Raw genomic sequence first — 27,033 nt, 5'->3', positions numbered from 1 at the left:
TGAAACCACCTGGGATGGCAGTGCTCTCAAGGTAGCCTTTAGGAGGGGTCTCCATGAACGCATCAAAGATGAACTAACTTATGATATACCTTCTTCTTTGGATGACTTTATAGCGTTTTGTATCAATCTGGAATCTCGCTTTCAGGAAAGGCAAGCCGAGAAAGACAGAACAAGGATGGTCCTACCCCCCCGTCCTCCTATTTGCCCAGTTTCGGCAGCATCTGCTACCCCTTCAGCAGGTCTAGTTACCTCGGTAGACGAACCCATGGATCTCTCCTCCTTCAAACCCTCAGAGTCTGAAAGGCAGAGAAGAAGGAGACTGAGGCTATGTTTTTATTGTGGATGTAACACCCACCAACTAAAGGACTGTGATGTTCAGCCGGGAAAAGCCAATGCTTAGAGGATAACACTGGGGTACCTCTAAGCATGGTCTCAACTAAATCCCCTCACTCTTCTCGGATCCAGGTACCTGTTGCCCTTACCTTCCTTCAGAATACAGTCCACACTCAAGCCTTCATTGATTCAGGGGTAGCTGGAAACTTCCTGAATCCCCGTTTCATGATTCAAGCTGGTTTGCCTCTTCTACAGAAAAGACATTATCTCAAAATAACTACCCTGGATGGCACCCCCCTTGGTTCGGGCCGGATTCATTTCGAGTCAGCACCCCTGACCCTGACTGTGGGAGTCCTCCACACTGAACAGTTACAGTTTAAGGTTATTCATTATCCAGCACAGCCTGTCATCCATGGTCTTCCTTGGCTTCGGGTACACAATCCACGGTTCGATTGGACTGAGGGACAACTGGCCTCCTGGGGCACCTCCTGTTTCCACTCCTGCCTTGCTAAAGTCATTCCTCTGACCCGTATTCCCATAGCCACTATACAGACTCCTCCAAACCTTCCCTCAGTATATGCGGACTTCACTGATGTGTTTGAGAAAAAAGCAGCCGACATGCTGCCACCCCACCGTTCTTACGACTGCAAGATCAACCTCTTTCCCGGAGCCCCACTTCCCAAAGGGAGGACTTATCCACTCTCCAAGGCTGAAACCAAATCCATGGAGGAGTACATATAAGAGAACCTGGCAAAAGGTTTCATTCGTCCTTCCTCCTCTCCTGCTGGGGCCGGCTTCTTTTTATCAGTAAGAAGGATGGTGGGCTCAGACCCTGCATTGACTACAGGGCCTTGAACAACATAACCATCAAGAATCGCTATCCCATACCATTGATCACCGAACTGTATGACTCGCTCCAGGATGGCCGCTTTTTCACGAAACTGGACTTAAGTGGGGCATATAATCTGATTCGCATCTCTCCAGGCCACGAATGGAAGACTGCCTTTAACACAAGATCTGGGCATTACGAATACCTTGTAATGCCCTTTGGGCTGTGTAACGACCCTGCAGTCTTCCAGGCATTTGTCAATGATGTCTTCCGTGACCTATTGTCAATGATGTCTTCCGTGACTCCTGTGCTTTCCTAGATAAACCTTTCAGCAAAGGATAACAAGAGAAGGAAGCAAATTAAATAAAAGTAAATTGGAAAATTGTTTAAAATTGTATTCTCTATCTGAATCATGAAAGAAGGATTTTGGGTTTCATGACCCCTTAAGTTTAAGTTGTGGTTGATATGTACTAACCACTTACAAGCTTGCCACAGTGAAGAAAGATGTTTCTCAAGAGCTAATGAGATAAGTGGAATTGTAAAATAAATGTAAAAGAAGATGACAAGCTGAATAATCTGGAGATTAACTTTACCAACATATGCATTGTACTATCCATTAGATTACAAAATGTATGCTTACCTGATAAAAAAAAAAAAATCCTGGCATGGAGAGTCAACGTATTCTTTTATTATTGTTAGGAATTCAACATCTGGCCACCAGGAGGAGGCAGAGACAACCCAGCAAAAACGCAAGTATCACTCCCACTTCCCATACTCCACCAGTCATTCAGCCGAGGAAATAAGGAAGAGTAGGAGAAACACTAGGGTTATAGAGGTGCCAGAAGATTAGGAAAAAATGCCGCCTTAAAAATAACAGGGAGGGTTTGTGGACTCTCCATGTCAGGAAAGAAAGGAATTTATCAGGTAAGCATACATTTTGTTTTCTTTCCAATGGCATGGAGAGTCCACAAATTCATTCATTACTGTTGGGAACCCAATACCCAAGCAAGAGAGGACACACACAGAATGAACAGGGAGGGAAAATAAGGCAGGCTGAAGGTACCATCGCTTGAAGCACACTTCTCCTAAAGGAAGCCTCAGCTGAGGTAAAAACATCAAAACTTGTAAAAATTATGAAGAGGTATGCAAGGAGGACCAGGTAGCCGCCTTACAGATCTGCTCCATAGAAGCTTTGTTCTTAAAAGCCTAAGAAGAGGACCCAGCCCCTGAAAAGGGAGCCTTAATCCTCTCAGGAGGCTGTTGACCAGCTTCCACATAAGCCAAACGAATGACACTCCTCAACCAAAAGGAAAGAAGTTTAGACCCTTACGCTCACCAGCATACACAACAAACAAAGAAGTAGAATGCCTAGAATCCTTGGAATCATGGAGATAGATTTCAAAGCGTGCACCACATCCAGGTTGAGTAACAAACATTCCTTTTGAGAAGGATTAGGACAAAAAGTAAGGAACTACAATCTCCTGATAGATATTGCAGTCAGAGACCATCTTGGGAAGAAAACCCAAAATCGGTACGTAGGACAGGCTTATCCGCATGAAAAACCATATAAGGAGAGGCAGATAATTCTGAAACTCTACATGCAGAAGAAATAGCCAACAAAAACAAAAACTTTCCAAGAGAAAAGTTTAATATGAAAAGAACAAAATTAAGGCTCCAAGGAGGAGCAACAAGTCGAAACACAGGCCTGATTCAAACCAGGGTCTGAACAAAGGACTGAACGTCCGGAAGATTAGCTAGCAAAGACAGAAAGGGCAGAAATCTGATCCTTGAGAAAACTAGCAGACAAATCCTTCTCCAAAACCTCTGAGGAACTCTCACTTTGTGCCAAGGGAAACCTCGAGTCTTGCACCAGACTAGTTAGAGGTGCCACACCTGTGATACAGCCGACGAGAAACCAGCTTATGAGCCTGAATCAGAGTATCAATGACTTTATCAGAAAAACCTGTTTTAGATCTCCATGCAGTCAGCCTCAGAGAATCTAGATTAAGATGACCTCCACAAAGACATATTCACCAGATCTGCAAACCAAGACTTGCGAGGCCAGCTGGTACAATTAGGATCACAAAGGTCTGCTCCAGATTTATGTGGGTTATAACCCTGGGAAGAATAGCAAACGGAGGGAACGGATAAAACTGTCTGAGGATCTCTCAGTCTCGACCCTTATCTGGGCAGTTTGGTATTGATACAAGATGCCATGACTATCTCCGGATCCCCCACCTGAGAGATGTCAGAGAACACTTCTGAGAGAAGGGACTACTCCCCGGGATGGAAGAACTGTCTGGTCAGGAAATTCGCTTCCCATATTGTCCACCCTGGAAGAGAGAGTGCACAGTGAAAAATGCGGCCATATGCCGCAAGCATCAATATAAGGCCCTAAGTCACGCAGCCGTTTGCTGTGAACATCAATATACGGGCCAAAGATTAATATAGGACCCTAAGACACGGCTGTATGCAGCGAGAATCAATATTGTAGGCTCCAAATTCTGTGTAGTAAAGTGGAAGGAGCTAAACTGTACCAACTATACTCAAAGTACAAAGTTTGCAATAAAATAAAGAGAACCCTCCACAGGATCCTGTTATAAGATCAAAGTCCCCCATGTTGAGATCAGGAGCTCTGGTGTCAAAATGAACAATACCAAAGAATCCTGAGAAAGGTACATATCTGCTCTTTATAAAAGAATATCCCCTAAGGAGATAATTAAGTCCCCAGAACCTTCTGAGTGGTAAATAAGGTACCACATGAGCACCTTAAAATTTGTCCCATCCAAGGACTGTGCCTCCTTCATAAAACAAAAGAAATGGACTTACCTGGCAGGGTCACTGCTGTGGAGCAGACACAGCCTTCCATGTCTCATAGCTTCATCCAGACTTCTGACAGGGACCTGAGGTAGAAAGGAAAGCAGTGTAAGCTTAACACTGGTTGCCAGATGGGGGTGTTAGCACAGATTGCTGGAAAGAGGACAGAGAAGTTCCCTGCGACTTCCAGCAGCTAACAGTCACCAATACCCGTACTAAGAGGTTTACACGGACATAGCATTAACCCCCAGTCCTATCTTGAAGGGAAGCTACCCATTAAAGGACTCAATTTTCTTCAGAGCACTATCTTCACCTCCTCCTAGTTACAGAGGAAAACAATGACTGGAAGAGTATGGGAAGTGGGAGGGCTACTTGGGCTTTTGCTGGGTTGTCTTTGCCTCCTCTTGGTGGCCAGGTATTTAATTCCCAACAGTAATGAATGAATTTGTTGACTCTCCATGCCATTGGAAAGGAAAGAACTCTATGTCAAAGATTATCTTGTACCCCCTCTAAGGGATTTGTAATATTGTATGATATGTTGTCGGAATTTAATGTCATCTATATAAATAAAGAATAATAAAAAAAAAGAATATCAGGCTAAGTTACTGTCAGCAGGTCCTACCATAAGCAATTGCACCTAAAAATAATTGATCTGCATGATGACACTGCTGGTTGTACAACAGGTGAAATAGAGCTGTTATGACATTAAAGAATCCCCATTGTGGTGATTGTAAACAACAATGTCTTCTGTGATATCAGGCCATAACAAGCCACTTTGTGGGTTAATAGCAGTGAAGGTTCTGAGGGTTAACAGTGTTTGATTGTCTAAAGATTAGGGGTTAATAACACTGGGGGAGTCTTGAACAAGTACGTTGTCTGGCTATAGAATAATATATCAGCCAAGTCTACACACCTTAAACATATTAACATCTTGATTGCTCGATAAGTATCAACTTTGTTGTGTAAAAGTAGGGACATAGAAACATAGATTTTGACAACAGAAAAGAACTATAGGCCTGCCCAATATTTCCTTAAAGGGACAGCAAACACCAGAATTGTTGCTGTTTAAAAAGGTAGATAATCCCTTTATTACCCATTCCCCAGTTTTGAATAACCAACACAGTTATAATAATATACATTTTACCTCTGTGATTACCTTGTATCTATGCTTCTGCAAACTGCCCCCTTATTTCAGTTCTTTTGACAGACTTGCATTTTTAGCCAATCAGTGCTGACTCCTAGGAGCTTCACGTGCCTGAGCTCAATGTTATCTATGTAAAACACATGAACTAATGCCCTCTAGTGGTGAAAAACTGTCAAAATGCTTTCAGATTAGAGGCAGCCTTCAAGGTCTAAGAAATTAGCATATGAACCGCCTAGGTTTAGCTTTTAACTAAGAATACCAAGACAACAAAGCAAAATTGGTAATAAAAGTAAATTGGAAAGTTGTTTAAAATTACATGCCCTATTTAAATCATGATTTTTTTTTTTTTAACTTGACTGTCCCTTTAAAGTATAAACTTATATAGATAGTCTTCAACATATATTTATGAGAGCTTGCACAAATCAAGCAATCGCTGAGCAGTAGGTAGGAAGGTCATGATTCTGAATTACATATAATGAACTACAGACTCTCTGATGGCGATGGAAAAACTACAATATTTAAATAAAAGTTTCATTACAGGAAAAGGAGGCAATGCAAATAAAACAAATGAAAGTGCAATGCAAAGTACTCTGCATAATTAAAACTTTATTTATTGACTTTAATGTCCATCCAGTTTATCAATGGGGCCACTGAGTTGCAGCAAATCAGCACGGAACCCTATGGTTCCCTAAAATAATGCTAATTACATAAGGCTATATTTACTAATTATATGTGAAAAATAAAAGGGAATACTGCATTGGCACCAAGGGTGTTCACAGGCTGTTCAAACTACTTTGTTTACAGCATCATCTGAAAACCAGTACACAAGGCATGTAAGTTACCTCTTCAATGCTATTTCCCCCTCTCTCTGCAAGTTGTAATCCATCTGCATCCGGGCTTAACTGCATATTGTCATGTCGCCACTGATGCTTGGTGGACCTGAGCAGGCTCTGCCGGCGGCGCATTGAGTGGGTTTGTTGCTGCAAGAAATCCTTTGCACTTTGTATGGAGGCACCTTGAGATGAGATGTAATGCCGCACACTAGGGAAAGAGGGGTCAAATAGAAATGAAGGGAGAATATTTTGAAAATAAAAAACCTAAACAAGCAAAAACATAATTTATGCTTATCTGATAAAATAATTTCTCTCATTGTGGTAAGAGTCCATGATCCATTATTCCTGGGAATTACTCTTCCTGGCCACTAGGAGGAGGCAAAGATTCCAAAACCCCAAGAGATCTATAAAACTCCTATCACCTGATGTGAAAACAAACAAACAGAATAGCATCCGATGCGGCAATCATTAGGCCTAGCATTTCCATACAAAGGATACAGAACAGAAGATTTGAACAAGCTAAAATCATCTTCAACCTTCTTTGTTTAGTCAGAGAGCGTCTCATAGAAACTGAGTCTATCTGGACACCCAGAAAAGTGACCCTTAACTGGGGAATAAGAAAATGCTTTAAAAAACATAATTTATGTAAGAACTTACCTGATAAATTAATTTATTTCATATTGGCAAGAGTCCATGAGCTAGTGACGTATGGGATATACATTCCTACCAGGAGGGGCAAAGTTTCCCAAACCTCAAAATGCCTATAAATACACCCCCCACCACACGCACAATTCAGTTTAACGAATAGCCAAGAAGTGGGGTGATAAGAAAGGAGCGAAAGCATCAACAAGGAATTGGAATAATTGTGCTTTATACAAAAAAATCCTAACCACCACAAAAAGGGTGGGCCTCATGTACTCTTGCCAATATGAAAAAAATGAATTTATCAGGTAAGTTCTTACATAAATTATGTTTTCTTTCATGTAATTAGCAAGAGTCCATGAGCTAGTGACGTATGGGATAGCAAATACCCAAGATGTGGAACTCCACGCAAGAGTCACTAGAGAGGGAGGGATAAAAAATAAAGACAGCCAATTCCGCTGAAAAAAGAATACACAACCCAAATCAAAAAGTTTTAATCTTATAATGAAAAAAACTGAAATTATAAGCAGAGGAATCAAACTGAAACCGCTGAATGAAAGAACTTTTCTACCAAAAACTGCTTTTGAAGAAGAAAAAACATCAAAATGGTAGAATTTAGTAAATGTATGCAAAGAAGACCAAGTTGCTGCTTTGCAAATCTGATTAACAGAAGATTTATTCTTAAAAGCCCAGGAAGTAGAAACTGACCTAGTAGAATGAGCCGTAATCCTCTGAGGCGGGGATTTACCCGACTCCACATAAGCATGATGAATCAAAAGCTTTAACCAGGAAGCCAAAGAAATAGCAGAAGCTTTCTGACCTTTCCTAGGACCGGAAAAGATAACAAATAGACTAGAAGTCTTTCTGAAATCTTTAGTAGCTTCAACATAATATTTCAAAGATCTTATCACATCCAAAGAATGCAAAGATTTTTCCAAAGAATTCTTAGGATTAGGACACAACGAAGGGACAACAATTTCTCTACTAATGTTGTTGGAATTCACAACCTTAGGTAAAAATTTAAATGAAGTCCGCAAAATAGCCTTATCCTGATGAAAAATCAGAAAAGGAGACTCAAAAGAAAGAGCAGATAATTCAGAAACTCTTCTAGCAGAAGAGATAGCCAAAAGAAACAATACTTTCCAAGAAAGTAACTTAATATCCGAAGAATGCATAGGCTCAAACTGAGGAGCCTGTAAAGCTCTCAAAACCAAATTAAGACTCCAATGAGGAGAGATTGACTTAATGACAGGCTTGATGCGAAACAAAGCCTGTACAAAACAACGAATGTCAGGAAGATTAGCAATTTTTCTGTGAAAAAGAACAGAAAGAGCAGAGATTTGTCCTTTCAAGGAATTTGCAGACAAACCCTTATCCAAACTATCCTGAAGAAACTGTAAAATTCTAGGAATTCTAAAAGAATGCCAAGAGAACTTATGAGAGGAACACCATGAAATGTAAGTCTTCCAAACTCGGTAATAAATCTTTCTAGACACAGATTTACGAGCCTGCAACATAGTATTGATCACTGAGTCAGAGAAACCTCTATGACTAAGCACTAAGCGTTCAATCTCCATACCTTCAAATTTAATGATTTGAGATCCTGATGGAAAAACGGACCTTGAGATAGAAGGTCTGGCCTTAACGGAAGTGGCCAAGGTTGCCAACTGGACATCCGAACAAGATCCGCATACCAAAACCTGTGTGGCCATGCTGGAGCCACCAGCAGTACAAACGAACGTTACATTATGATTTTGGAAATCACTCTTGGAAGAAGAACTAAAGGCGGAAAGATATAAGCAGGTTGATAATTCCAAGGAAGTGACAACGCATCCACTGCTTCCGCCTGAGGATCCCTGGATCTGGACAGATACCTGGGAAGTTTCCTGTTTAGATGAAAAGCCATCAAATCTATTTCTGGAAGATCTGAACAATCTGAAGAAACACATCTGGGTGAAGAGACCATTCTCCCGGATGTAAAGTCTGGCGACTGAGATAATCCGCTTCCCAATTGTCTATACCTGGGATATGAACCGCAGAGATTAGACAGGAGCTGGATTCCGCCTATGCAAGTATCCGAGATGCATAGCTTGAGGACTGCGAGTACCACCTTGATGATTGACATACGCCACGGTTGTGACATTGTCTGTCTGAAAACAAATAAATGATTCTCTCTTCAGAAGAGGCCAGAACTGAAGAGCTCTGAAAATCGCACGGAGTTCCAAAATATTGATTGGTAATCTCGCCTCTTGAGATTTCCAAATCCGCTGCGCTGTCAGAGATCCCCAGACAGCTCCCCAACCTGAAAGACTCGCATCTGTTGAAATCACAGTCCAGGTTGGACGAAGAAAAGAGGCCCCTAGAACTAGGCGATGGTGATCTAACCACCAAGTCAGAGATAGTCGAGTATTGGGATTTAAGGAGATCAATTGTGATATTTTTGTATAATCCCTGCACCAAAGGTTCAGCATACAAAGCTGAAGAGGTCTCATGTGAAAACAAGCAAAGGGGATCGCGTCTGATGCTGCAGTCATGAGACCTAAAACTTCCATGCACATAGCTACTGAAGGGAATGATTGAGACTGAAGGTTCCGACAAGCTGAAACCAATTTCAGACGTCTTTTGTCTGTTAGAGATAAAGTCATGGATACTGAATCTATTTGGAATTCTAAAAAGGTTACCCTTGTCTGAGGAATCAAGGAACTCTTTGGTAAATTGATCCTCCAACCATGTTCCTGAAGAAACAACACAAGTTGATTCGTGTGAGATTCTGCTGAAAGTAAAGACTGAGCAAGTACCAAGATATCGTCCAAATAAGGAAACACCGCAATACCCTGCTCTCTGATTACAGAGAGAAGGGCACGAGAACCTTTGGGAAGATCCTTGGAGCTGTTGCTAGGCCAAAAGGAAGAGCAACAAATTGGTAATGCTTGTCTAGAAAAGAGAATCTCAGGAACTGATAGTGATCTGGATGAATTTGAATATGAAGATAAGCATCCTGTAAGTCTATTGTGGACATATAATGCCCTTGCAGAACAAAAGGCAGAATAGTCACCATTTTGAATGTTGGTATTCTTACATAACGATTCAAAATTTTTAGATCCAGAACGGGTCTGAAAGAATTCTCTTTCTTTGGTACAATGAACAGATTTGAATAAAACCCCAGACCCCGTTCCCGATATGGAACTGGCACAATTACCCCAGATGACTCCAGGTCTGAAACACATTTCAGAAAAGCCTGAGCCTTTACTGGGTTCACTAGAATGCGTGAGAGAAAGAACCTTCTCACAGGCGGTCTTACCTTGAAACTTATTCTGTACCCTTGAGAAACAATGTTCTGAATCCAATGATTTTGGACTGAATTGATCCAAACATCTTTGAAAATGAAAAATCGCAACCTGCCCCCTACCAGCTGTGCTGGAATGAGGGCCGCACCTTCATGCGGACTTGGGAGCTGGTTTTGATTTTCTAAAAGGCTTGGATTTATTCCAGACTGGAGAAGGCTTCCAATTGGAAGCCGTTCCTTTAGGGGAAGGGTCAGGCTTCTGTTCCTTATTCTGAAAAAAGGAACGAAAACGGTTAGCAGCCCTAAATTTACCCTTAGATTTTTTATCCTGAGGCAAAAAAGCTCCCTTCCCCCAGTGACAGTTGAAATTATAGAATCCAACTGAGAACCAAATAATTTATTACCTTGGAAAGAAAGAGATAGCAACGTTGACTTAGAAGTCATATCTGCATTCCAAGATTTAAGCCATAAAGCTCTTCTAGCTAAAATAGCTAAAGACATATACCTGACATCAATTCTAATGATATAAAAAATGGCATCACAAATGAAATTATTAGCATGTTGAAGAGGCTTAACAATGCTATACACATTATGATCTGGTACTTGTTGCGCTAAAGCCTCCAACCAAAAAGTTGAAGCTGCAGCAACATCAGCCAAAGAAATAGCAGGCCTAAGAAGATTACCTGAACATAAATAAGCCTTCCTTAGAAAAGATTCAAGCTTCCTATCTAAAGGATCTTTAAAAGAAGTACTATCTGCCGTAGGAATAGTAGTACGTTTAGCAAGAGTAGAGATAGCCCCATCAACTTTGGGGATTTTTTTCCCAAAACTCCAATCTATCAGCCGGCAAAGGGTACAGTCTCTTAACCTTAAAGAAGGAGTAAATGAAGTACCCAAACTATTCCATTCCCTAGAAATTACATGATCTGAAATAGCATCAGGAACTGGAAAAACCTCTGGAAAAAACGAATTTAAACGTTTACTGGTTTTAATATCAAGAGGACTAGACTCCTCCATATCTAATGCAATCAACACCTCTTTAAGTAAAGAACGAATAAACTCCATCTTAAATAAATATGAAGATTTGTCAGTGTCAATATCTGAGGCAGAATCTTCTGAACCAGACTCCTCATCAGAAATAGATAAATCAGAATGTTGGTGGTCATTTAAAAATGCATCTAATTTATGAGAAGTTTTAAAAGACCTTTTACGTTTATTAGTAGGTGATATAACAGACAGGGCCTTCTGAATAGAATTAGAAACAAATTCTCTTACATTAGATGTTGAAGGAACAACAACAGGTAATGGACTACTATTAATGGAAATATTGTCTGCTTTTGAAAGTTTATTATGACAACTAACACAAACTACAGCCGGAGGAACAGTTACCACAAGTTTACAACAAATGCACTTAGCTTTGGTAGAACCGACATCAGGCAGCAGCATTCCAGAAGTAGATTCTGATACAGGGTCAGATTGCGACATCTTGCAATATGTAATAGAAAAAACAACATATAAAGCAAAATTATCAAATTCCTTAAATGACAGTTTCAGGAATGGGAAAAAATGCAAACAGAATAAGCCTCTGGAAACCAGAAGCAAAAAGAAACAAAGACTTAAATAATGTAAAAAAAACTGGCGCCAAGTATGACGCCCACAACTGACAAAATATTTTTTGGCGCCAAAAACGTCTGCAACAAACATGAGCGTCATAGATGACGCAACTATGTGAAAACTCTCGGCGTCAACTACGACGCCGGAAATGACGTCAATAACGTCAACAAACGTAATATTCGCGCCAAAAAGTCTTGCGCCAAAAATGACGCAATAAATCCAAGCATTTTTTGCACCCGCGAGCCTAACAGCCCGCAATTTAGAAAGAAAAGTCAAATTGAAAAAAAATTTCAGGTAAGAATTTTTTTTATTCATATGCATTTCCCAAAAATGAAAACTGACAGTCTGTAAGGAAATATACTGATTAACCTGAATCATGGCAAATATAAGTATAAAACATATATTTAGAACTTTACATATAAAGTGCCAAACCATAGCTGAGAGTGTCAAATAAAATAAGACATACTTACCAAAAGACACTCATCTACATATAGTAGATAGCCAAACCAGTACTGAAACAAGAATCAGCAGAGGTAATGGTATATAAGAGTATATCGTCGATCTGAAAAGGGAGGTAGGAGAAGAATCTCTACGACCGATAACAGAGAACCTACGAAATAGATCCCCAATAGGATGACCATAGCATTCAATAAGCAATACTTCCTTCTCATCCCTCTGTCATTCACTGCACTCTGAGAGGAAAACCGGGCTTCAGCATGCTGGGAAGCGCATATTAACGTAGAAATCTAGCACAAACTTACTTCACCACCTCCATAGGAGGCAAAGTTTGTAAAACTGAATTGTGGGTGTGGTGGGGGGTGTATTTATAGGCATTTTGAGGTTTGGGAAACTTTGCCCCTCCTGGTAGGAATGTATATCCCATACGTCACTAGCTCATGGACTCTTGCCAATTACATGAAAGAAAATGTATTCTCCAACCATGGTGCTGAAGAAACAAGAAAAGTCTGTTGGTGTGAGATACTGCTAAATGAAAAGATGGAGCCTGTACCAAGATATCGTCCAGGTAAGGAAACACTGAAATACCCTGGGCTCTTGTCACAGACAAGAGAGAACACACAGGACAAATATATCTATAAATAGATTCAATTTAAGATACATTATAGTCTAAAGGTTATTCATCCTGAAATATTGATTAGTTTTTAATTATAAAGCAAGATGCTATATATTCATGGTTGTCAAGTTTATTTCTTTGGTAAATTATTCCACTAATCTATTTCACAATGTAATGCTCAAAAGGTTTCTGTCAGAATATTTTGGGCAATTTATCTATCGTGAAGATATTATCACATAATTGGTTTTGTAGTTCCCAAAACTGTAAATTTTGTCTGTAGAAATAACATGCCCCTTCTTCACAGAAAAAATGTTATAAAATAAAACAGAGATGAGAAATAGACCTTAAACGGACATAATCATGAAAGAAAACTTTTGGGTTTCAGATATAGCATGCTATTTTCAGGTTTCAGATTTACTTTTATTATCAAATTAGCTTTGCTTTCATCATATCCTTTGCTGAATTAGATCAATGCTCTACTGGGGCCTAGCTGAACACATTGGGTGAGACAGTGACAATCAAATTAGATAAGAGAAGTAATTTGGAAAATTGTGAAAAATTGCATGATCTTTCTGAATCATGAAAGTTTAATTTTGACTTTACTGTCCCTTTAATGTCATTGCTACCCTGCAAATGTACACATAATTAACCCATAGTAAGTTTTACTAAGCTGAATGAATAGAAGATTGTTTGGAGTGGAATAGATCTGCACATGGACCTAAGGTAGGGGCAACCATTAAAACATGTTATTGTTTTAGTTTAAAGGGACACTGAACCCAATTTTTTTCTTTTGTAATTCAGAAAGAGCATGCAATTTTAAGCAACTTTATAATTTACTCCTATTATCAATTTTTCTTCGTTCTCTTGCTATCATTATTTGAAAAAGAAGGCAAGTTTTTTTTTGGTTTCAGTACTCTGGACAGCACTTTTTTATTGGTGGATGAATTTATCCACCAATCAGCAAGGACAACCCAGGTTGTTCACCAAAAATGGGCCGGCATCTAAACTTACATTCTTGAATTTCAAATAAAGATACCAAGAGAATAAAGAAAATTTGATAATAGGAGTAAATTAGAAAGTTTCTTAAAATTTCATGCTCAATCTGAATCATGAAAGAAAAATTTTGGGTACAGTGTCCCTTTAATAAAACTATTTAAATTGTTATTATTAAAGTAATCATTTTACTATTTCCAATAAAATACAGCTGAAAAGTTGATCAAATATGAATGATTAACCTACAGGGAGTGCAGAATTATTAGGCAAGTTGTATTTTTGAGGATTAATTTTATTATTGAACAACAACCATGTTCTCAATGAACCCAAAAAACTCATTAATATCAAAGCTGAATAGTTTTGGAAGTAGTTTTTAGTTTGTTTTTAGTTATAGCTATTTTAGGGGGATATCTGTGTGTGCAGGTGACTATTACTGTGCATAATTATTAGGCAACTTAACAAAAAACAAATATATACCCATTTCAATTATTTATTTTTACCAGTGAAACCAATATAACATCTCAACATTCACAAATATACATTTCTGACATTCAAAAACAAAACAAAAACAAATCAGTGACCAATATAGCCACCTTTCTTTGCAAGGACACTCAAAAGCCTGCCATCCATGGATTCTGTCAGTGTTTTGATCTGTTCACCATCAACATTGCGTGCAGCAGCAACCACAGCCTCCCAGACACTGTTCAGAGATGTGTACTGTTTTCCCTCCTTGTAAATCTCACATTTGATGATGGACCACAGGTTCTCAATGGGGTTCAGATCAGGTGAACAAGGAGGCCATGTCATTAGATTTTCTTCTTTTATACCCTTTCTTGCCAGCCACGCTGTGGAGTACTTGGACGCGTGTGATGGAGCATTGTCCTGCATGAAAATCATGTTTTTCTTGAAGAATGCAGACTTCTTCCTGTACCACTGCTTGAAGAAGGTGTCTTCCAGAAACTGGCAGTAGGACTGGGAGTTGAGCTTGACTCCATCCTCAACCCGAAAAGGCCCCACAAGCTCATCTTTGATGATACCAGCCCAAACCAGTACTCCACCTCCACCTTGCTGGCGTCTGAGTCGGACTGGAGCTCTCTGCCCTTTACCAATCCAGCCACTGGCCCATCCATCTGGCCCATCAAGACTCACTCTCATTTCATCAGTCCATAAAACCTTAGAAAAATCAGTCTTGAGATATTTCTTGGCCCAGTCTTGACGTTTCAGCTTGTGTGTCTTGTTCAGTGGTGGTCGTCTTTCAGCCTTTCTTACCTTGGCCATGTCTCTGAGTATTGCACACCTTGTGCTTTTGGGCACTCCAGTGATGTTGCAGCTCTGAAATATGGCCAAACTGGTGGCAAGTGGCATCTTGGCAGCTGCACGCTTGACTTTTCTCAGTTCATGGGCAGTTATTTTGCGCCTTGGTTTTTCCACACGCTTCTTGCGACCCTGTTGACTATTTTGAATGAAACGCTTGATTGTTCGATGATCACGCTTCAGAAGCTTTGCAATTTTAAGAGTGCTGCATCCCTCTGCAAGATATCTCACTATTTTTGACTTTTCTGAGCCTGTCAAGTCCTTCTTTTGACCCATTTTGCCAAAGGAAAGGAAGTTGCCTAATAATTATGCACACCTGATATAGGGTGTTGATGTCATTAGACCACACCCCTTCTCATTACAGAGATGCACATCACCTAATATGCTTAATTGGTAGTAGGCTTTCGAGCCTATACAGCTTGGAGTAAGACAGCATGCATAAAGAGGATGATGTGGTCAAAATACTCATTTGCCTAATAATTCTGCACTCCCTGTATAAACTGGAGATAGTTCACCTCCCAATTATTTCTATTCATTTCAATGATCTATCTATGCATATCTAATGATATATAACCAAAATCAGTAATGGTCTGATATAACTTGAAAAATAATCTGAAAAACAAAATTTATGCTTACCTGATAAATGTATTTCTTTCTTGACACGGTGAGTCCACGGATCATCTAATTACTATTGGTAATATCACTACTGCCCAGGAGGAAGCGGCAAAGAGCACCCCAGAAAAGCTGTTAAATATCAACCCCCTTCCCTCCAACCCCAGTCATTCGACCGAAGCAAGTAGAGAAAGGAAGCAACAAGGTGCAGAAGTGTCTGAAGTTTATAACAAAAAACCCTGTCTGTGGACTCACTGTGTCAAGAAATAAATACATTTATCAGGTAAGCATAAATTTTGTTTTCTTTCTAATGACACGGTGAGTGCACGGATCATCTAATTACTATTGGGAATCAATAACCAAGCTAGAGGACATAGATGATAGGGAGGGACAACACAGGGAACCTAAACGGAAGGCACCACTGCTTGAAGAACCTTTCTCCCAAAAGAAGTCTCAGCCGAGGCAAAAGTATCAAATTTATAGAATTTAGAAAAAGTGTGAAGAGAGGACCAAGTTGCAGCCTTGCAAATCTGTTCAACAAGCTTTATTTTTGAATGCCCAGGAAGAGGAAACAGCCCTTGTAGAATGAGCCGTAACTCTCTCAGGAGGCTGCTATCCAGCAGTTTCATAGGCCAAGCGAATGATACTCTTCAGCAACAAAGAAAGAGAAATAGCCGTAGCTTTCTGCCCCTTACATTTTCCAGAGAAAACCACAAACCGAGCAGAAGACTGACGAAAATCTTTAGTCGCCTGTAAATAGAATTTCAATGCACGCACCACGTCCAGATTGTGCAGCAGACGTTCCTTCTGAGAAGAAGGGTTAGGACACAAGGATAATGCTCTGATCTGAAACCACTTTAGGGAGGAACCCTAACTTAGTACGCAAAACTACCTTGTCCGAATGAAAAATAAGGTAAGGAGACTCATACTGTAATGCCGAGAGTTATGAAACTCTACGAGCAAATGAAATAGCAACAAGAAACAAAACCTTCCAAGATAACAGCTTAATATCTAGGGAATACATAGGCTCAAACAGAGCCTATTGAAGAACTTTAAGAACTAAATTAAGACTCCAAGGAGGAGTAACCGGCTTAAACACAGGCCTGATTCTGACCAAGGCTTGACAGAACGATTGCACGTCTGGTACATCCGCCAGACGTTAATGTAACAAAATAGATAAGGCAGATATTTGACCCTTTAGGGAACTTGCCGATAAACCCTTCTCCAAATCCTCTTGGAGAATAGACAAAATTCTAGGAATCCGAACTCTACTTCAAGAGTAGCCTTTGGATTCACACCAATGCAGATATTTACGCCATATCTTATGGTAAATCTTTCTAGTCACAGGCTTACAAGTCTGAATCATGGTCTCAATGACCGACTCTGAAAATCCACGCTTAGATAAAATTAAGCATTCAATCTCCAAGCAGTCAGCTTCAAAGAAACTAAATTTGGATGAAGGAATGGCCCTTGAAGTAGAAGGTCCTTTCTCAACGGAAGTCTCCAAGGTGGAAGAGATGCATACCAGATCCTGCAAGGCCACACCGGTGCTATGAGGATCACCGACACCCTCTCCTGTTTGATTCAAGCAATGACTCGAGGGAGGAGAGCAAACGCCTGAGAATCCCTTGACCTTGACCTGTACCTCGGAAGCTTGGCATTCTGCCGAGATGCCATGAGATCCAGCTCCGGCTGTCCCCATTTGAGAATCAAGCTGGAAAACATTTCCGGATGGAGTTCCCACTCCCCCGGGTGAAAGATCTGTCTACTCAGAAAATCCACCTCCCAGTTGTCCACTCCTGGGATGTGGATCGCCGACAGGCAGTAGTTGTGGGACTCCCCCCCACTGAATTATCTTGGCTACCTCTACCATGGCCATGGCCAAGGAACTCCGTGTTACCCCCTGATGGTTAATGTAAGCCACCGAAGTTATGTTGTTCGACTGGAACCTGATAAACCAGGCCGAGGCCAACTGAGGCCAGGCCAGAAGAGCATTGAAGATTGCTCTCAGCTCCAGAATGTTAATGGGTAAAACAGACTCCGACTGAGTCCATGTCCCCTGAGCATTTAGAGAGCCCCAGACTGCTCCCTATCCCAGTAGGCTGGCGTCCGTTGTCACAATCACCCAGGTGGGTCTGCGAAAGCAGGTTCCCTGGGAGAGATGTTCCTGAGACAACCACCAAAGAAGAGAATCCCTTGTCTCCTGCTCCAGATGTACTTGTGGAGACAGGTCCGCATATTCTCCGTTCCACTGCCTGAGCATGCATAACTGCAGAGGTCTGAGGTGGAAAGGGGCAAACAGGATGATGTCCATGGCTGCTACCATCAGACCGATTACCTCCATGCATTGAGCCACTGATGGCCGAGGAGAGGACTGAAGCGCTAGACAGGAATCGGAAATCTTTGATTTCCTGACTTCTGTCAGAAAATTTTTCATTGATAAGGAATCTATTATGGTTCCCAAGAAAATTACCCTTGTAGTTGGAACTAAGGAACGCTTTTCCAAATTCACCTTCCATCCGTGAGATCGCAGGAAAGATAACATTTCCGTGTGGGATTTTGCTTGTTGAAAGGATGGCGCCTGAACCAGAATGTCGTCCAGATAAGGCGCCACTGCAATGCCCCGCAATCGGAGCACTGCCAACAGGAATCCCAGAACCTTTGAGAAAATTCTGGGAGCTGTGGCAAGGCCAAATGGAAGAGCCACAAACTGGAAGTGTTGGTCTAGAAATGCAAACCTCAGGAACTTATGATGGTCCCTGCGTCCTTTAAATCTACCGTTGTCATAAATTGGCCCTCTTGAACGAAGGGAATAATGGAACAAATAGTTTCCATCTTGAAGGACGGCACTCTGAGGAATTTGTTTAGACTTTTGAGATCTAATATTGGTCTGAAGGTTCCCTTCTTTTTTGGGAACCAAGAACAGATTGGAGTAAAATCCCAGACCCTGATCCTGCATTGGAACAGGCACTATCACCCCCAGGTCGGAAAGATCTTGAACACAGTATAAGAACGCCTCTCTTTATCTGGTCTACAGATAATCTTGAGAGAAGAAACCTGCCCCTGAGGGGGGGGACAGTTTTGAACTCTAGATTGTATCCCTGGGACACGATGTCCACCGCACAGGGATCCTGAACAGCCCGAACCCAAGCCTGAGCGAAGAAGGATAGTCTGCCCCCCACAAGATCCGGTACCGGATCGGGGGCAGATCCTTCATGCTAACTTTGAGTCACTGGCTGGCTTCTTAGCTTGCTTTCCCTTGTTCCACAACTGGTTGGACCTCCAGGAAGGCTTGGACTGTTCTTGTTTTGTAGAGGGAGATGAAGGCTTACCCTTGAAGTTTCGAAAGGAACGAAAATTAATCCGACGTCCCTTCTGCTTATTCCTCTTATCCTGAGGGAGGAAATCTCAGCCAAACCCGGCCCAAACAAGGTCTTTCCCTTGTAAGGGATTGCCAAAAGTTTAGACTTAGATGACACATTCACAGACCAGGACTTCAACCATAAGGCTCTGCGAGCCAATAGAGCAAAACCAGAAATGTTTGCTCCTAGTTTAATAACCTGTAGGGAGGCATCCGTAATAAAAGAATTGGCTGTCAGGGTTTTTTCCCTGTTGTGTTTGCCATGTGCTGCTGGCAGCCATTTTACTCACCTCTCTTCCTGACTTGGTGCATTGTGGGGGATACTGCTAATTTCCTGCACTTCCTTTTATGGCCAGACTGGTGTGCATCATCCATGTGAGACAGGATGCAGTCTCAGAACTGTGATATCATCACTTATTATTTAAAGGGCCTCTGTTCAGTATGCTTTGCCTTTGCGTTGTCTCAGACCTGTTTGTGAGATTTCCTGTGTATTACCTGGCTGCCTGACGTCCTTCCTGATCCCTGGCTTGTTCCTGACTCTGCTGGTTTCCTTGTTCCTGATTCTGGCTCGTCTGACTATTCGCTTTGGCTCCTGACTCGTCTCGTCTGACTACCAGCTCTGGTTTTGACTCCTGGCTTGTTATTTGACTTGTGGACTTTTTATTATTTTTTGCTATTAAAAAAAGGTGTGATTATTTTTGCACTTCTCGTCTCAGTCTGATTCCTGGCACCCTGACATTGGCCAACTTAAGGCCTGGATCTCTTCGAGGGGAGTGTCTGTCTGAATAAAATCAGACAACGCATCAAACCAGTATGCTGCTACACTAGTGACAGTAGCAATACACACTGCAGGTTGCCATTGTAAACCTTGGTGTACATACATTTTCTTGAGTAACCCCTCTAATTTCTTGTCCATAGGATCCTTGAAGAAACAACTATCTTCTATGGGTATAGTGGTCCTCTTAGCTAGCGGTAGAAATTGCCCCTTCCACCTTGGGTACTGTCTGCCAAGACTCCTTGATAGAGTATGCTATAGGAAACATCTTCTTAAATATAGGGGCCGGAGAAAAAGGGATACCTGCTCTCTCCCATTCCCTAGCAATAATCTCTGTAGCTCGATCTGGTACAGGAAAAACCTCCACCATGGAAGGTATATCAAAATACTTGTTTAGTTTACTAGACTTCTTAGGATTGACTACGACAGTAGTGTCAGAGTCGTCCAGGGTAGCTAAAACCTCCTTAAGTAACAAACAGAGGTGTTCAAGCTTAAACCTGAAAGAAACAACTTCAGTATCAGCCAAAGGAATTACACTGTCTGAGTCTGAGATTTCACGCTCAGATGCCACCGGAGTATCTTCCTCCTCAGATTTCTGGGAAAGGGCATTCGGAATAGCCACTACTGTGTCAGCAACCTTAACTGATTGTTTACATTTCCTCTTGCGCTTTCCCTGCAGCATGGGAAAAGCAGACCATGCATCAGATACCGCTGAAGACATTAGGGAAGCGATGTCTTGCAAGGTAACTCCAGGAGTAATAGAGGAAGCGCAGGGCACTGGCTGTATGGACGCTAAATTTTGGGACGCTTGAGGAGAAAGCTGCGGCATATCTTGAACATTGTCAGAAGACTACTGAACAGCATCCGCCTTAGACAATGTTGGCTAAGGAAAAAGTCTATCCCTGTAATGGAAAGTTCTCTCAATACATGAGGAACAGAAAGGGGTTGGTGGTTCCACATTAGCATTAAAACAAAGTACATGTAACATCTTGCAGGGCCTCTTGGTCCATCTTTATTCACCAATAAAAAGGATAAATAAATAAGCAAAAGTAATCTTTTATTTAGAAAATACACCTCAAAAAAATGTTACTGTTGCTTTAAATTTTAAAACGAAACTGCTTTATTTTTTCAGCAATAAAAATATAAGGTAGCACAAAAACCACTCCGGACAACCTCTACACCTCAGCTTAGCTGAGGTGCTTACCTGCCTGACAACGCAGTGATTATCCTGCTAGAAAATCTGGACTCAACTGCTATCTTTATGCAAATGAAGACCGGTAACCGTAATTCAGCTAGTGTCTGTGATGCAGCTATAACTCCGCTCTGTAACACAGGAAATGAAAAAGAAAAAAGGCGCACAACAGAAAAGCCGCCTCAGCTAGCCCCGCCCATCGTGGGCGTTACAATAACCTCCTGATCGTCTAAAAGTATTACCAAAGCCGCAGGGAATAAAACACCACCTCTGAGCCATATCTCTTTGTCCCCAGTGCCTGCTATTGCTGCCCATAATAAAACGATCCCACAAGTAATAGGTGAATTCTCTTGTCCCACAATCTATTATAAAGTGCCATCCTTTATTTTCTGCAATGTGTCCCAGAAAAAAATAAAGTTAGCACTTACCTTTAGATTTCTGCCAGGCAGCACGGCAGCTCACTAGGTTTGAGAAGGTCAGCTCCCTCACATGGACCTGTGGATAAAAACAAATACTGAGTAATCTTACTTAGGCTTTCAATATTAGGGCAGCATTAAATACATGGGAGGTGCAGTGAGGATTGTACCCCACAAGTTCCCACTGCTTGAAAGCCACCACTGCTCTACTGAAGAGACTGATATGGACTATGGCTACACCCTAGGACAAAGCAGAACAATCTTGCACTGCTTGAAAAATAATAAAATCTTGCTTGAAGAATCTTCTTATCAACACCTAACTTTACCACTTCCTTACACTAACGCAGACAAAGAGAATGACTGGGGTTGGAGGGAAGGGAGGTGATATTTAACAGCTTTGCTGTGGTGCTCTTTGCCGCCTCCTGCTGGGTAGGAGTGATATTCCCAATAGTAATTAGATGATCCGTGGACTCACCGTGTCATTAGAAAGTTATTATTCTAAAAATGAAACCATGATTTAAATAGATTTAAACTGGTCTTACTGACTAGTGATTTAAATCATGACTTAAATCAATCTGGCAAATCAAATCCACCCTGCCTCCTGTCACAGAAGAAATTATATAATCTAACCCAGTACCAAACAACTGTCCCTAAAAAGAAAGACAAAAGTCTGGATTTGGAAACCATATCAGCTAACTAGGACTTGAACTACAAATTCCTTGTAGAAATAACTGCTAATGACATACTCTTGGAATTAACCTTAAAGGAATAGTCAAAATAAAACTTTCATGATTCAGATAGAGCATGCAATTTTAAGCAACTTTCTAATTTAGTCCTATTATTATTTTTCTTCATTCTATTGGTATCTTTATTTGAATGTAAGCTTAGGAGCCGGCCCATTTTTGGTTCAGAACCTAGGTAGCGCTTTCTAAATGGTGGCTAAATGTAGCCACCAATCAGCAAGTGCTACCCAGGTGCTGAACCAAAAATGGGCCGGCTCCTATGCGTACATTCTTGCTTTTTCAAATAAATCAAATCAAGAGAACGAAAAAAATTGATAATAGGACTAAATTAGAAAGTTGCTTAAAATTGCCTGCTCTATCTGAATCATGAAAGGTTAATTTTGACTAGACTATTCCTTTAATTCTGTCAAAAACTGCATCACAAATGAAAGCATTGTCAGACATCAGTAGACCCAAAAGGTCTAGAAAACCTTCACTAGCAGAATCATCCAAAAACTGCTCAGAAGGACTCTCCAACCAAACAGAAGAAGACGCAAACAAATAGGCAATGCTAAATACTGTTCTAAAAAGAAAACCTGCTTGCTGAAAAGCCCTCATATATTTTCTATCCATAGGATCCTTAAAAGAACAAAGGAATGGTAGTAAGCATAGCCAAGGTAGATATAGCCCCATCCTCCTTAGGAACTGTTTCCCAAAGCTCAACATTAGAAGCTGGCAAAGGATACATTTTCTTAAACCTATCTGAAGGATTAAAAGGGCCGCCAGACTTATACTAACCCTTAGAAACTCTCTCAGAGACAGGAAAATGACTTAGCAGTAGTTTTAATGTTTAAAAGACTTGTCCTCAGATACTTAAGGATCTTGAAAACCTAAAGTACATAAAAGTTCTGTTAAACGAGAATGAATATGATCAACCTTAAAGGGACACTGAACCCCAAAAAAATAATTTCGTGATTCAGATAGAGCATGAAATTTTAAGCAACTTTCTAATTTACTCCTATTATCACATTTTCTTTATTCTCTTGGTATCTTTATTTGAAATGCAAGAATGTAAGTTTAAATGCCGGCCCATTTTTGGTGAACAACCTGGGTTGTCCTGGCTGATTGGTAGTTAAATTCATCCACCAATAAAAAAGTGCTGTCCAGAGTACTGAACCAAGAAAAAAAGATTAGATGCCTTCTTTTTCAAATAAAGCTAGAAAGAGAACGAAGAAAAATTGATAATAGGAGTAAATTAGAAAGTTGCTTAAAATTGCATGCTCTATCTAAATCACAAAATAAAAAATTTGGGTTCAATGTCCCTTTAAATAGAAAAGAGGGGGGGCGGAGCCTGGGCAAGCACAATGGAGGACGCATAGTGTGTTTGCTCTGGGTGCATTGATCTTTTATAATGGAGATTTGACATGATAACTCCAATAGAGTGTCCTTAAAAGTATACCAGACTGCTCCGGTATTGACCTAGCACCACACTACTTACTGCCTGCCTTCTAAACAGGCGCTAGTCCCGGCAATATAAGGCAGAACGGACCCGGCGCAATGGAGACCTGAGTTGCAGCCCTAACAGGAGTTTAACGCTACCGGGCGAAAAAAAATCAAGAGGAGATAGTGCTAATGACACCGGAGGTCAGCGTGAAAGCACTCCGGTGTACAGAAAAGAACTCACACGCTACACGGCAGGTAGTGAGGAAAGCAGAAGGAGGAGGAGGATAAAGGAGCTGAGCCGCCATGAGTGAGTAACCACGTGGGAGACCGGACAAGCTCCGGCACACGCACATATTATTTAAGACTGGGGGTAATGTTTACACTATAAAAGACAATAGAAAATCAGCAATAAACATGAAATAGCCACAAATACCTTTAATGGTACAAGCTGATCAGTGCTGGGTCTGGAAAATAAAAAAAAGCAATCAGAAAGGGGAATCGTCACTAGGCAGAGAAAAAAACTCAGGAGAGGCTTGAAAAGAAACTGAATTCTGTACCTAAAAGACTTTTGCACACAGTAGCTAATTAAAGTCAGTCACACTACTTATGGAGCTGAAGGGTTAAAAGAGAGGAGAGAGGAGAATAAAAAAAAAAGATCCCACAGTGTGTACAATACTAAAGTATGACTACTGGATTGGCTTAAAATTTCATTTAGCAAGACTGCACTTACAGCAGAGCATTTTAGGCGCCAAAACAGATCTGCATCAGACACATTGCAAACTTTTTATCACAAGAAGCACAAAAACACTCGAGTAACCCATCTACTACTAAAATCATATCATGTCAATTAGGAGACAAGGCAAACCAAACTGCACACCTAAGTCAGCGGCAGCAAGTCTCTTCTTTAAACCTCATAAAGGAGATAAGATATTGGAAAAAGAAGTTGACATGGGTGAGGAGGAGATGGATGAGGACACAGAAGCCAATCCTACAGAAAGCAGCAATATACCTATAACCAAATCTGATATTAAGAATCTTGTATCCAAACAGGATATTGCTTCTATATTTGACAAAATGTGGGAGAAGATGGACGCTCTACAGAATACAGTGACAAATAGCCTTACAGAAATTAAACAGGACATTTCAGAAATGGGCAATAGACTTGAGACGCTGGAGGAGAAAGAAGAAACAAGGGAGGAAGAGATTACCAACGTCAAGCAACAACTAAAAGACCATCAGCAAGAGCTGGCGGACATGAATGATAAATTGGAAGACCTGGAAAACAGGAGTCGGAGGTGTAATGTACGACTGAAGGGCATTCCAGAATCAGTTACGCCATCTGCTTTAGGGGACTATCTACGGCAATTATTTCAGGCCATCACAGGGGTGTCTTCAGAGGAGAAATTTCAACTAGAAAGAGCTCACAGAGCTCTAAGAGCTAAACCCAAAGAGACAGAACCCCCGAGGGATATAATTGCGAAACTTTTCCGCTTCCAAGAGAAAGAAGAGATTATGTCGGCGGCGAGGAAAAACCCTACTTTCAAGTTTAAAGGCTCAATTGTACAATTCTATCAAGACCTTAGTGTCAAAACCCTACAACGAAGATATACCTTGCGTCCGCTGACGCAACTCTTGAGAAAAAGTCAAATCACATATAGGTGGGGATTCCCCTTTGCCCTGCACGTACTCCATGACGGCACCACTTACACTATTAAAGAACACCAGGACTGTGTCAATTACTAAAGCTAGAATGTCCAGAACTCCCAGACAACCCCCAAGACAGCATCAAAGCCAGACCACTATTACCAAAAGGGACAATTCAGAATGGTCGCTGGACGAGAGTCTCTAGGAGGAAGCAGAGACCTTGAACACCCAACAGGACTTGGATGACTGAAAATAACTTTCTAAATTGACAGGGTTGCTTTGCCTTCCCCAAAGGGAGAGAATAGGTCATAATTATTAGAGGTAAAACAAACATGCCCAGCAGCCCCATTAAGACTCACAATGTTGATAGCTGTGGGTGTAATAGGGGAAAGGTAAAAGCTCCCCTACTGTTGGTAGATTTAAGTAATGAAGGGTCCATGCCGAGAACTGGTGGGAATACTGGAGGTTGGGCTTGATGACAGCAGAGAAGCAATAAAGCGATATCTGATCAATTAGATTCATGCCCCAGAAAGATATCAGTAATGGCAAGAGACAAGGACACTTTGAACTGATTAAGATGTTTATTGAAATGTTGAGCTCCTAATGTTGTAATAGGATTTTTATATGCACGCTTAGCTAGACAACGAGATATTAGTAAAACCTACAGAGAGTACTTTACAGTAGTATCTCAATTTTCTGTCAAAAATTAATATGTTTAAGTTTAATTTTTGTTTTTATGTTCCCATGCTAAGTACCGTCGAGCAGTGTCACAGAAAGTTTCTCCATGCTGGAGTTGGCCTGAGGAAGACAGGAGTTACCCGGGGTCTAATACAGAAGGCACTTCTGAGCAGGTATGAGGGGGAGGAAGGTAAATGTTGATATGGGTTCTAGAATACAGATAATTTCACATAACGTAAGGGGTCTGAACACCAATGTGAAGAGAAAAATGGCACTCACTCAGTATAGAAACATGAAATCTAAAATAATATTTCTACAAGAGACACACTTCTCACACAACCAATATCCTACTTAGGGGTATCGATACTTATACATGATTCTGTGCAATTTGTAGAGGAAGAGGTGATCAAAGACAAGGAGGGAAGATATCTTATATTGAGAGGCAGTATACGAGGTACACCATTAACACTTTGCAACATTTACGCACCGAATGAGGGGCAACATGAGTTCTTTAAAAAGCTATCACACTTACTGACACAATGGTCTCAAACGCTTTTGATAGTGGCAGGAGACTTTAATGTTAATTTAAAGATACGTAGGGATGCTGACACTGCTAGTCTCACTAACAAACAAAAAAGACTAAATTCTATCACTAAGTTAATTAGGGAAGAATTAGAGACACACAGCATAATGGACACCTGGACGACTCTATATGGCCAAACAAATGACCACACTTACTATTCACCCGCTCATAAAATATATACTAAACTGGATTATATATACATTAGTCAAACTTTGATACCTAATTTAATATCCTCATCTATCCATACGTCGGTGTGGTCTGATCACTCCATAGTACAGGTTCAGTTACACGGATTTACAGATTTTAATAGACAGAAATCTTGGACTTATGACCCCTCACTATTAAAACACCCAGATATCCAAACCAAAGTCTTGAATAACCTAAAAGAATACTGGAGACTAAATGTTGATCCTTCCATAAGCCCGGTTATTGTTTGGGCAGCCCATAAACCATATATGAGGGGGCTGATTATTAAAGAGAAAGCTATGTATATGAAAAGGATCAGGTCTACGATAGATTCCCTACAAACGGAAATAGAATCGCTAGAGAAATCACATCAGGCGACCTTGTCCCCCCTAGTTTTAACTACCCTGACCACCAAAAGAAAAGAACTTGCTAGGATATTGACTGAAAACTCACTGAGAGCTATAAACAAATTAAGGTCATTTTATTTCCTATATGCAAATAAGCCAGATAGGTTCTTAGCCAACAAACTACGAGAAAAAACAAA

General features: G+C 40.8%; 1 protein-coding gene across 1 annotated transcript in view; it reads right to left on the bottom strand.

Annotated features, from left to right (window-relative positions):
- LOC128652382 (centrosomal protein of 164 kDa-like) overlaps window positions 1-27,033 on the bottom strand; it is a 161,319-nt gene that overhangs the window by 24,582 nt on the left and 109,704 nt on the right. The window contains exons 26-28 of the mRNA XM_053705319.1: window positions 20,830-20,948; window positions 5,966-6,164; window positions 3,992-4,065 (exon numbers count right to left, since the gene is read on the bottom strand). Coding sequence (XP_053561294.1) covers window positions 3,992-4,065; window positions 5,966-6,164; window positions 20,830-20,948 — 392 coding nt within the window. The remainder of the gene's footprint in view (window positions 1-3,991; window positions 4,066-5,965; window positions 6,165-20,829; window positions 20,949-27,033) is intronic.

This window comes from Bombina bombina, chromosome 3 (genome assembly GCF_027579735.1).
Source record: "Bombina bombina isolate aBomBom1 chromosome 3, aBomBom1.pri, whole genome shotgun sequence".
NCBI classification, from domain to species: domain Eukaryota; kingdom Metazoa; phylum Chordata; class Amphibia; order Anura; family Bombinatoridae; genus Bombina; species Bombina bombina.
This window is presented reverse-complemented; position numbering and strand designations above follow the sequence as displayed.